General features: G+C 49.8%; 4 protein-coding genes across 4 annotated transcripts; 1 reads left to right on the top strand and 3 right to left on the bottom strand.

The window, feature by feature from the left end:
- The first annotated feature begins 190 nt into the window (after positions 1 to 190).
- Positions 191 to 2,561, top strand: CNF02060 (hypothetical protein). Its single transcript, XM_024657386.1, has 7 exons — positions 191 to 357; positions 403 to 576; positions 625 to 1,233; positions 1,283 to 1,504; positions 1,563 to 1,688; positions 1,740 to 1,994; positions 2,048 to 2,561. Exons 1-7 carry the CDS (start codon positions 252 to 254, stop codon positions 2,503 to 2,505), a joined length of 1,950 nt encoding a protein of 649 aa, XP_024513097.1. The 5' UTR covers positions 191 to 251; the 3' UTR covers positions 2,506 to 2,561.
- Positions 2,518 to 5,489, bottom strand: CNF02050 (sulfur metabolite repression control protein, putative). Its single transcript, XM_571327.2, has 5 exons — positions 5,168 to 5,489; positions 4,997 to 5,118; positions 4,262 to 4,940; positions 2,975 to 4,196; positions 2,518 to 2,922 (listed from the first exon to the last, which is right to left on the bottom strand). Exons 1-5 carry the CDS (start codon positions 5,330 to 5,332, stop codon positions 2,804 to 2,806), a joined length of 2,307 nt encoding a protein of 768 aa, XP_571327.2. The 5' UTR covers positions 5,333 to 5,489; the 3' UTR covers positions 2,518 to 2,803.
- A 1,599-nt stretch (positions 5,490 to 7,088) lies between these two features.
- On the bottom strand, positions 7,089 to 8,076 carry CNF02040 (hypothetical protein). Its single transcript, XM_024657385.1, has 4 exons — positions 7,862 to 8,076; positions 7,739 to 7,802; positions 7,562 to 7,676; positions 7,089 to 7,491 (listed from the first exon to the last, which is right to left on the bottom strand). The coding sequence occupies exons 1-4, from the start codon at positions 7,875 to 7,877 to the stop codon at positions 7,237 to 7,239; spliced, it is 450 nt and encodes a 149-aa protein (XP_024513139.1). The 5' UTR covers positions 7,878 to 8,076; the 3' UTR covers positions 7,089 to 7,236.
- A 4-nt stretch (positions 8,077 to 8,080) lies between these two features.
- On the bottom strand, positions 8,081 to 10,703 carry CNF02030 (conserved hypothetical protein). The gene is made up of 9 exons (XM_024657384.1): positions 10,446 to 10,703; positions 10,191 to 10,389; positions 9,952 to 10,137; positions 9,724 to 9,903; positions 9,369 to 9,665; positions 9,229 to 9,315; positions 8,758 to 9,176; positions 8,599 to 8,706; positions 8,081 to 8,531 (listed from the first exon to the last, which is right to left on the bottom strand). The coding sequence occupies exons 1-9, from the start codon at positions 10,659 to 10,661 to the stop codon at positions 8,232 to 8,234; spliced, it is 1,992 nt and encodes a 663-aa protein (XP_024513028.1). The 5' UTR covers positions 10,662 to 10,703; the 3' UTR covers positions 8,081 to 8,231.
- Between the last annotated feature and the right edge of the window lie 210 nt (positions 10,704 to 10,913).

Genomic DNA, 10,913 nt, shown 5'->3' with positions numbered 1-10,913 from the left:
TCTACCCCCCCCGCACCCACCTCCCCCACGCACGCGCACCCCCCGCAGGCCCGCGCCCGCCCCTCGCGCCCGCCCCGCACGGACCCACCTTTGCCGTCCTCACCGCCTCCACGCTCGTCCTCGTCCACCCGCAGCCCACGCCACAGAGCGCCATGCACGCCGTCCAGTGCCCGCTGCACACCAGGTGCCACGCCACCGACGCCGCCCCAGCGCCCGACGCTCCCGGCGACGCCCAGATAGACAGGGGCTGGATGGACATCGTGCCCGGTGTGCAGGGTGTGTGGGTCGGCTGGCAGAGGGGGGCCACGACCGGCGTCCTGCGCGCCGAGGTCGGTGTGGACAAGGCCGGGAACCACTGTGCGTCGTGCTTTGCTCTCCAGACAAACGCTGACCCGCACGCAGTCATCCAGACGGTCCCGCTGGCCTTGCCGGTCATGACGCCTCCAGCCTTTGACGGCGTCGGAAAACGTACGCGGATTCATAGCACGCTGCAGAGCATGTCGTTCATCTCGACGCCTGCAAAAGACGAGGCGGCAGCCGAAAGCGTGGCAGCCGTCCTGGTCTACGAGGACCACGGTAAGCTGCGCGAAACGAGCCCTGCATCCCGCTGACGGCAGCCACCAGTCTTTACGCCGCCAGAGTCTATACGCAGAACGAGGCTGGAAACCGCCACGTTTGAACGACGGCTGATCCAGCTCGCACCGGGATTCAGTGAGATTTCGGGAGGCGACACCGAGCTCAACTCCATGTGGGAATGGTACGCCGCTCCCCAGTCTACCAACACCGTCCTCAGTCCCGTAAACACCACCATCCAAGCCTTGCAGCCGCTGCATTCCATCCCGCCGCACTCTCTCGCCCTCGCCGTCATCTCCTCGCCCGACGGCACCCGTGCCAGAGTCCATCTCGACCTCGCCGCCAAGCAGTGGAACCCAACGGGGCATCACCCCATAAAAGGTATACGAGGCGATTTCCCGAGTCTCGTCGTGAGCCAGGGCGCGGAAAGAGGCCAGCTGGGTCTCTGTGCCGTCGTTGACCAGTACCGCTCGCATCTAGGCCCTGTCAACAAGCTCGATGAGCAACCGCTATTGGGAGAATTACCACAGTCCGCATCCGATACTGAAAAATACGCAGCCTGCGCGGCCACCTCCATCATCCTCGCGGAAAGACAAGACACCAACTGGTCCGACGTGATCCATGCCCTTGAAGCTATCCTCCCGGCATCTTCTCGTGGAGGTAAGTATCCCCAATTTTCTTCTACCCAGCTGACTAATGTTGCCTAAAGAGTTTATACCGCTTGTTCTTCAAAGAATCTATGATCTGGCTGCAAAAGAGATTCACATCGATCAACTACACCTTGTTTCCCGCGTACAAATCGCCCTGTTCAGCGCTTTCAAAGACGCCAGACTGGCGCTCGCAACAGACATCTTTCGGCTCAACGAAGCGAGTGAGCTGGTGGACAGGTGCGCCACGTTTCAAGACGACGGATCGATCACCTTTGATCTTGGTGCGTGAAAATCCTCATTCCCTGCTTCTCCCCGCTAATCCCCCATTCCCTCTCCAAGATTCAATATGGCCCCTCATTACCGTGTTCGATTGGGCAATCGGCGTGATAGCCCGGGCTATGCGCGAAGCCATCCTGGTCGGTGCTTCAGCCGAATGGCAAGGATCAGACGATTCACTCATGATCGGTGAGTCAATTCTCCATCCATCACCTCTTCCTCTCTTAACACACATTCCAGACCCTTGCTCCCCGCTTCTTCTCCTCCTTCACCCCATCCTTCGATCACTTGTTCTCCGCCTACTCTCCCAGTTCCACCAACTCTCCATCTTCCTCTCCACCCTTGAACGGCCCATCTTGCAGCCCGAAAGCAAGACGTTACCAGCATCCAATACAAGAGATCCTATGGCGACCGTGGTCGCGAGAGAACAGATTAGAGATATTCCATTACGACAGGGTGTAGATGTCGAACAATGGGGTCGAGCTTTGGAATCTTGTAAGATACATACCTCACCCCCAAACTGATATTGATATTGATACCAACACCAGTAACAACAGCATCTGAACAAAAGGATATTGACAAATCTCTCATCGAACTATCCCTCACCCCACTTCAGCCTCAAATCCCGACCCTCATCAACATCCTGCACACCTCTTCCAATCTCTTTACTTCGGAATATTTCCAGCTTGATGCCAGCGCTGGCTCTTCTACGTCGTTGGCTTATGATGCTATCGATTGGAGCGTCTTGCAGGAGCACGGCCATCGTGATGATGATGACGGTGGTGACGACGATGGTGAAGCTGGAGATAAGGATAAGATGACGGTCGTCGTCTGTGATCGATGTGGATGGCGGACAGAAGCATTGACAATGTCGGTGCCGGCGGCATCGGGAATCAAGACACATGAGACAACGATCAGCCCATGGATGGAATGGAAGAAGCAATCGGAAGCGAATTGTATTTGTGGAGGAACGTGGGTGAGGAAACAAGTCGAGATTGAATATTGATTCAGAAGAAAAATGCATTATGCACGTTGTAATACTATGCATGTTCCGGGATGTCGGTATACACCAACTTTTTCACTCGGCCAGAAAACCCCAAAAAATCACGCAAAATGGATGGTATCATTGATAAAGATATACAAAAAACGCGCTAATCAACTAATGTAGAACAACCAAAATATCATGCTAATGCAGTACGTACAAAAACTACCCCAAAAATCTCGTATTACAACTTTTTAACTTTTTAACTTTTGTCATTAATTATGTCATGTAAATCCTTTTTTTCTTGTCGTGCCGGCCAAGTTTATACAATGGCAGGAGTCGGGGATGGAGTGATATCAACACAAGGTCCGCTAACACTTGCCGTATTCGAGACATTGTTGGCCGAAGAGGCAAAGTTCCAAATCATGACGTCTCCGTCGTCTGACAAGCCAATCAGCATTCCTATCAATATATATATACGCGAAATACTTACCAGAGCCCGAAACAATCATGTCATCACTCAATTGTAACGAGGTGACAGCACCCCTGTGGCCGACCAGAGTTTGCACACACTGTGCGCTTTCTTTTTCCCAAACCTTGATTGTCCTATCATGAGAAGCCGAGACTAATCTTAGAGCATCAATGTCGACAGCCCAGACACCTTCAATATGGCCAAACAACGTTGACTGCTCTCGACCAGTCTCAACATCCCAAATCTTAACAGTGCCGTCAAGACTGCCAGATGCAACAATGGCCTTCTTCTCATGCCCGCGAGACTGCTCCCGTTCAGACTTCTTGTGGGTACCGTCAGGGGAATGTACGTAAACTCGCGGTTGAACCGTGTCAGAACGAGAACGGCCCCGGTGCTCGAGCGGGTCAAAACCAGCAGGAGCATCGTGGATGGAGGCACCACCGGCGCCAAACGCCGCCTGAGAGCCTGGGGGGGAGACTAGCGAGGCAGCGGTAAAGCCTGTGGTGGGAGGAGTCGCCTGCCGACGCTGACGTCGGTCTCGGGCTGCGACTTCTTCCTCCGTCATGTCCACCATCAACACCCTCAGAGATTGGACTTGAGCCTTGTGTCCTTCAAAGGTACGAATACAAGCGGCAGTCTCAAGATCCCAAAGCTTGATGGTCATATCGTCCGAAGAAGAGAAGAGCATCGCACCCGGGTCAATATTGGGTAGGGTTGGCTCATTGCTAGCAGCAGCTGGGGATTTTGATTTCTGACACCTGTTACTGACAGCCTGAGTAAAGCTCGGGATGGCAGCAGGATCAGTGTCGGACGGCGAAGTCTTCCCGTCCCAGAGTACGACATTGTTGACCCATTCTTCATGACCACGCAGAGTGAAGCGATTGCCGGTACGGAAATTCCAGACGTTTATCGTTGAATCGGCGGATCCAGTCGCAAGAAGATACCCGTTGTAGTTGAGAGAGATGACACCATCCGTATGCCCATCCATAACTCTCAAACACTCACCGGCCCTCCAATTCCACATACGGACCGTACCATCCATAGCACCCGTGAAGAGAAGCATCTGATCAAATTGGAGCGCTCGGACAGCACGGGTATGACCTCGAAGGACGCGAACTTCTTCACCCGTATCAAGATTCCACACGCGAACGGTCCTGTCGTAAGAACCTGTGATGAGAACAGAATAGGACGGGTTTGTAAGAGCAGTGTGATACTGAAGACACATGACACCATCGGTATGACCCTGCATTTTATTATGAGCATACATACTGTGGACATTGGAGCGTCGAATTGGCCATGCCGACTTACCTTCAGAATTTTGGTGCTACATCTGCCCTTTCTCCAGTTCCTCTCCACCATCAATCTCTCGCAATAAACAGTTTTCCATGGCCTAGTCAACCTGACCTCTCTAGTCAAGCTACTGCCACCGGGCTTGATGATCTCCACGTCAGAATCACTGTCATTCATCTTGACCTTCTTTGCTGCCCCTACAGATGACTCGGGAGCAGTCCTTTTGATACCTTTAGGGGCGGTAGCGTTTACGTTCGGAGGGAAGAGGTACATTGCCGAGGTGTCACAAGACTTCAAACCACCAATCGAGCTCACTGTGTTCGCGTTGCCTGAAAGCACCTGATCCCTTGTAACCAGTCGACTTTCCCCATTTTCATTTTCGTGCTTGTGATCGTGCTCAACAAGGCCGGCAGGACTTCTATCCTTCAACTCGACTCTAAGCCTTTTTCGTTCAAGTAGAGGAAGACCCCAACCACATTTATCGCATTTTCGATCAATATGTTGGCCGCACATTCTGCGCCAAAGGAGATCATCGTCGGCAAGCGCCTTCCAAGACCTGGACACTTGCGCAGCACGACCTAAAGAGAAGGCGTCCAAATATCCAAGTATGCGAAGTGACGTCTCGCGCGGAAGGAGAGAGAAGGGGTCAATTCGGATGATTTGGTTGAGAGAATCAGAGAGATGGGATAACTGGGAGCTAAAAGTGGTATCAGGATCGGGATCAAGGAGAAACATTCAGTTCTCAATGCTTACAAGCAGCACATGGTCAAAATGCCTTCCAAAATAATTTTTCTCTTTCCATGAGGCGCAGTGGAAAATGTAGACCACATCTGAGTGATGGCCGCACGTTCTGAAGGATTCAAATTGTCAAGTGACTAATGCACGGTAAGTAAAGGTACAGCAGCAATTGAGGTGGGCACTCACACGCTGCAGCTTTTCGTTGACGTTTTGATTCGCCATTTGCTTATGCCTGACGCAAAGCTTTCTGCCGGCCCGAGTGGGTATTACATCAAGAGCTTGATCTTCCAGCTCGTAGTGATTCTCGCGAGGAAAAGCTGTCATGTTGGGTGGCGCAGAAGAAGAGGACATGTTAGGAAGGATAAGGTCTGGTGGCGGACGTTTGTGAGTCAGTCTTGAGTTCTTTTTATCGGCGCCGTGAGCTTGTCGTGTCTCCAAGGAGCATATGTGGGTGAATAGGGTAACAGTCAAGAAGATGAGAAGAAACCTAGCCTGGCTGAGAAGGAAGGAAGGAGCAAAGAAGAAAGAAATTAAGTAAAAGCAGGTGGCAAGTGAGGAGTGCCCCCCAGCTTCTTGCTTGGCTGCTCGGTAGACCGCATCGGTCACCTCCGGTCCCGTGATGCAAATCATTTAGCCATTCCAAATATTACGAATAACCCCACCGCCCCTCCGCATAATTCGCAATAGATATTTATATACGTAGCCTTTCTTTTGGAATCAATACAAAATCACATCATCAAATCCTAATTCGCTCTTCAAATTCACTGCACCATAAATCCAAATACCTATGCCTAATCCCAATACAAAAATCAAATTCTCCTCCGTTCATTTTCTTGATTTTATCCCTGACTCGTCTGCTCGCTCGTCATCTAGGCAAATCTTTTCCGTTCTTTGTTCCTCATCCCAACGAACTTTTTCGACTTTCTTTCTACCATCCCTAATAAAGTTTGCTCGTCATTGGAGCATCGATCATCGCACCACTGCCGCATCTTGCATGCAGTCCATATCCTTCAACCCTCCGCAGATCTTTTGCATTGATGATCAGGGCTCTGGGATCTCTCTAGTCTAGGATTTTGCATTTGGCTGCTGGAGCATGCTCCGTGCCGCCTTACCACTTTTAGAGCGTTACGTTACTCTTTTGAGTTCTGACGCACGCTATCTATCGTTCCTTTCTGTTGGTGACTTGTGGTTCGCTTCATCTTACTTATCTCCCACACTTTATTTTTCGATTCTTTACGGCCCCATCTGCTCGTATTCGCTTCTCCCACGCGAACTGCGATTCCTGAATGGGCCAATAGCAAATACTCTCTTCTTCCCCATTCTATCTCTTCCGTCTCATAACCATGGCAGTTGAGGAGAGAAGATAAGATGACACGTTCTTCTACCTTCCTTCCATTACAGTCTTCGTTTTGTTTTCGTCATCAGCGCTATGACCTTCTATCAAGCACCCGGTATGGCGTTACAAACCTATCGTCTAACATTATCAAACATGCAGCTTATGCCTATTTCCAACTATTTGAGCTTGTTCCCTCTCTGCTTTTTCCCTTAGTGCTTGGACCAGCACCTTGCACAAGGCATCCTGGCAAATGTATCAGTTCATCTTTCCCCTGGCTTGACTCAAGACGTCTTCCTTTTATTTCACAGGAAGGTGTCAACTGAACCGGCCTAGAACAAAATCCTGCCTATACCCCTCTATCTGCCCGTTTCGACAAGCAAAGTTCAATGTAGTACTTGGGCTGGCCACGGAATGGATTCGTTGAGTGGTGCTGGCTTACATGTAACCATATTTATTCCCTCCTCTTGCGTTGGATAATTTCATGAACATGAATTTCATGAACATGGGGCGAGGAATTACTCATGCGATACTGAACGGAGTGCTGTAGCTTAGTCGGGATGAAACGAGATCTTCAATGATGTGCGAAAACACCTTCATTCCTTTAGCTTGGATCAGTCTCGAGCTAAGTTCGGCGGTAAGGCAGGTGTATTTGAGTTGGCGAACTTAACAAGTCAAATGCAACCTAAGGTCTGGCGTGGAGCTGGGGAGTAATTGTATCGTCATTCAGTAACGACGCGATGCGATTAAGACCAGCCATACATTGCTCGTTCCTTTTTGTATTTTTCACATTCGTTCTCCTTGCCAACAAATACAGATATCCTGCTGGGAGCTAGCATACATACATAAGGCACGTGTGTACGTTCTACTAGTTAGAACCACCTTCCACATACCTGACACCACTTCCCCGGTTATCAAAATACTAGTCTTTGTACAGTCCACCCTCATCCCCTTCTGCTTGTTCAACGTCTTCGCCCAGCTCGCCTCCATGCTTCTCCACTTCCGGCAACCCTTTTCCGGTCCTCCAACCATCGACCTCATCCCTCATATTTTCCAACCTTGCAATTAAAGCTTTCCCTACAAAACCAATTCCCGACCCACTCTCATGTTGAATGGAGCTGATAGCTTCAGAAAAGGCTGATGAAAGGTGACCAAAGGTATCTTTGAAGACCTGGGGCTGAAAGTGTATGGTACTCAGGAATAACTCGCGAATCAATAGCAAAGAATGAATACAAAGTGAGACATACGTTGCCAAAAATACCCCTCACATCGCCATGATGGTCTGGAGCGCCTGATCCAGGCATAGACCCGCGGGGTGCAGGATTTACTCCTACATCAGGATATACTCCGGCCGGATTCTCACTGCCATGTGGTGGCTCAGCCAGGCGCAAACACATTGATTGTAGGCAAAAGACTGCACTTACGCAGAGATACCAGGACCTTTACTGTCATCATGCTGAAGGATTGCGTCTCCAGTCTTGTTCAGTCCTTTCAATCAGAGCACATTAACACTGCATAATCACTCGCCAAAGAGCACGCAGACTTACTCTCGAAGTTTGACATGTTGTGCGTTTCCGCTTGTGGAGCCCTAAGCGGCAATGGATTTATAATGGTCAGAAAGGTTGATGGAACCTTCTATAATTTGTGACAGACGCTTTGTAGGGAGTGATATACCTTCCGATCATATATAACGAACACCCGAAGAAAGATATGTACAGACCCGGCGTGAATGATGCGTGAAGATAACTACAATAAGGTTGATGACGTCATACACCGTTCTATCATCTTATCCTTGAAAACTCTCCAGCATCCGCCAACCATTTTACAGTCTTTTCGCACTCTGTCTTTATCTAGGACTAAACAGCTCTATCAAGGTATTTGTCACACATAAGGGTACTACAGTATTCATTTATCATCTCATTCGTGTATCGCCCTTGAGCTTAGCGTACGCAAAGGAGAGTTGTCCGGTAAACTGCCACCATGTGGCTGCACTGTCTTCTCCCCCTCCTCTACCTCCATTTGGCTTGTCGTCGTTCCGTCTACAGCACCCTTCTGTATCTCATCCAACATGACTTGAACATCCGGGGGCTTTCCTGTGTGCTCAGCCGCTTTTCCTCTTTTCCTCCGAGATACAAGTTCTTTCAGCAGCCCTATGATCAGGGGAACGGCGACAGGTGCGAACAGAGGTGTATACACTGCAAACTTATGCTCGTCGGGCTTAACAAAAGATCGATAAATGAGCAAGATGTCCTAAGAAAGTTTGATAATGCAGAGATAAACTCACGAAGTAAAGAAGGCCCATCATGGAAGGATCGAAAAATGCTTTATTGGCGAGTTCAACAGCATCCCGTGCCAAGATGAAAGCCTGCAGCGCGGTTGAATTGGCAGATTGCTATGCAATGGACAGTCAGAGCCCATTCGGATCAAATAAACGTATTCTCACCTGTACCCTCTCCAGTCTGATTACTGCTCCCAGCACTGTATCCCTTACACCTTCTCCTACTTTCATTTCCCCAATTTTTTTCACTAATCTCACAATACCCTTCAACGTTTTCTTTCCCTCTTGAAAATTTTCTTCAAGCCTAGCAAGCAGCACTTGATGCACCTGCCATGGTGTCAAGGGCTGCATCAAGCTTGACGGCTTATGCAACGGAGATGAAGGAGGTGGGACATGAAGCTTATTGGGTTTATACGGCAGTGAAGGCAGAGCGAGGAGCGAGTAAAGATGCTGAGTGAAGAGATGAAAAGCAGGCGTCAACGCTGTACTGGATAAATGATACGAATGGGACTGAAAAGATGGGGGAGGAGGATTGAGAATGACTACTCCGCCGAACTGAGGAAGAAGGAATGCTTGGGCAGAGTCTACAACCAATGCTTAGCCATTGTGACAGTGAATGAGCATCAAACCGCCCACCTCCAGTGATAAGACGCATGGGTCGATGCCTTATTGAAGGAACATATATTAAAAATCTTAAGACCGGATTGTTTGTGCTTCCAGAGTCTTATTTGGATCAGTCCGACAACCTAAATTGAAGCGGAGGAAGATTGTCTCACCGAGTGACCATTTCTCCGAGTTGACGAATATCGTCATCTGTTCTCTATCGACCATCCAGGCCCCGTTACCTTGCTCATCTTCCATGCCTTTTACAGCGGCCTCCATGCTGATCTTCTGATCGTGATCGGGTAAAGAGTTAATCATGTCGACAGCCGCCTCGACTGCCTTACCCCTCTCAATACCGGGAATCTCGGAATATGACGGTTCAAAGCTCAAGGGCGCGTGGTAGAGAATTTGAGATTCAATGGTACAGTTGAAAATAGGTCGGAGAGGTTCTAAGTGTGGTAGAAAATGGTCTATCAAATGTAATCTTTTAGCACTTGCGGTGTTTCGGCCAGAGAAAAGCAGGCATACCCCTGATTGCGCCTTCAATGTCCCAGCTGTGCACATAATCACCTTGACTCGCATCTTCATTGAGCAATACGAAGCTTAGCGTCACGTTAGGCGTATATTTGAGGGCTCGAAGGGGTATTTCAGGAGGGCGGGGAGGGTAAACGGAGAGAATGGCGTTGATCAAAGCAATCTTATAATGTACTGTTCAACTAGTTTAATTATCGCTCTGACATATGCAAGAGGACATACATTTGAGATTACGATCACCAACCTGATCAGGATGCACTGGGACAACCAAAGTTCCAGCAGGGATGCCCGATGTCATAAGTCCGGTCTCTGGAAGCTGCACATACGGCTCTAACGGGAAAGAGGAGTTGGCATACTCCCATCTTCGTATGTGAACCCTCAAATTTGTCCCTGTGGCCTCATCGTCTCCTGAATACCACCAATCAGTATCAATTCCCTAAACAATAAAAGTCCAATCTCACCCTCGTACACGAGATCCCACCGGCGTACATCTCTTTCGCTCGGCCTCTGCTTGGCGTAGATTCCGTCCACACCTTTCGTCACTTCTTTCCCTAAGCTTCGTAAGATATCTTTGGTATCGAACCGTCTTTTTCCAGGCGGAGGAGTGGGGAAGGCGCTCGAGTCGGCTGTGAACAGGATATGTGCACGAGGAATTGTGTACTACCTAGGTGATTAGCCCCAGCATGGTCCACCACGGTCTCACTGGACACACATACGTTTGCATCCTCCAAAGCAGATATCCTACCCTCTGGAAGTGGTAGTCTCTCAATGGAGGTGGTATACCACCAGAATGGCACTGCGAGAAGTATGAGCAACGGAAAGGAGAGGATGATGGCGAGACGGCGCCTGGGTGAAGGGTTGATGGAGGCAGCAAGTTCTGCAGGGGTTTTTTTTGAGGGACCCGGAGCAGGATGTGGAGCGTCGGTCGACATGGTGGGCGGGGAATCACGGCGGTGAAGGCATGGGTGGTGATTTTGACGTTGAGAGTCAAGTTAACTTTGTCCTCCGCGGCCGGTCGCTTTCTCGTGCGACGCGTCGCCCGGTGTCTTCTTTCCGTCGGGCAGCTGGCTTTGAGTATTACGAAAAGTTGGAATAAACTCATAGACACATGTCCAAGCTTCAGTCTTTCCAGCCAACACCTGGCGTTATCGCAGTATGATGGAACTCTTTAACTACTTTGAGAA

This window comes from Cryptococcus neoformans, assembly GCF_000091045.1.
Source record: "Cryptococcus neoformans var. neoformans JEC21 chromosome 6 sequence".
Classification (NCBI taxonomy): Eukaryota; Fungi; Basidiomycota; class Tremellomycetes; order Tremellales; family Cryptococcaceae; genus Cryptococcus; species Cryptococcus deneoformans.
Note: the sequence above shows the minus strand (reverse complement) of the source record. Positions and strands in the feature narration are given on the sequence as shown.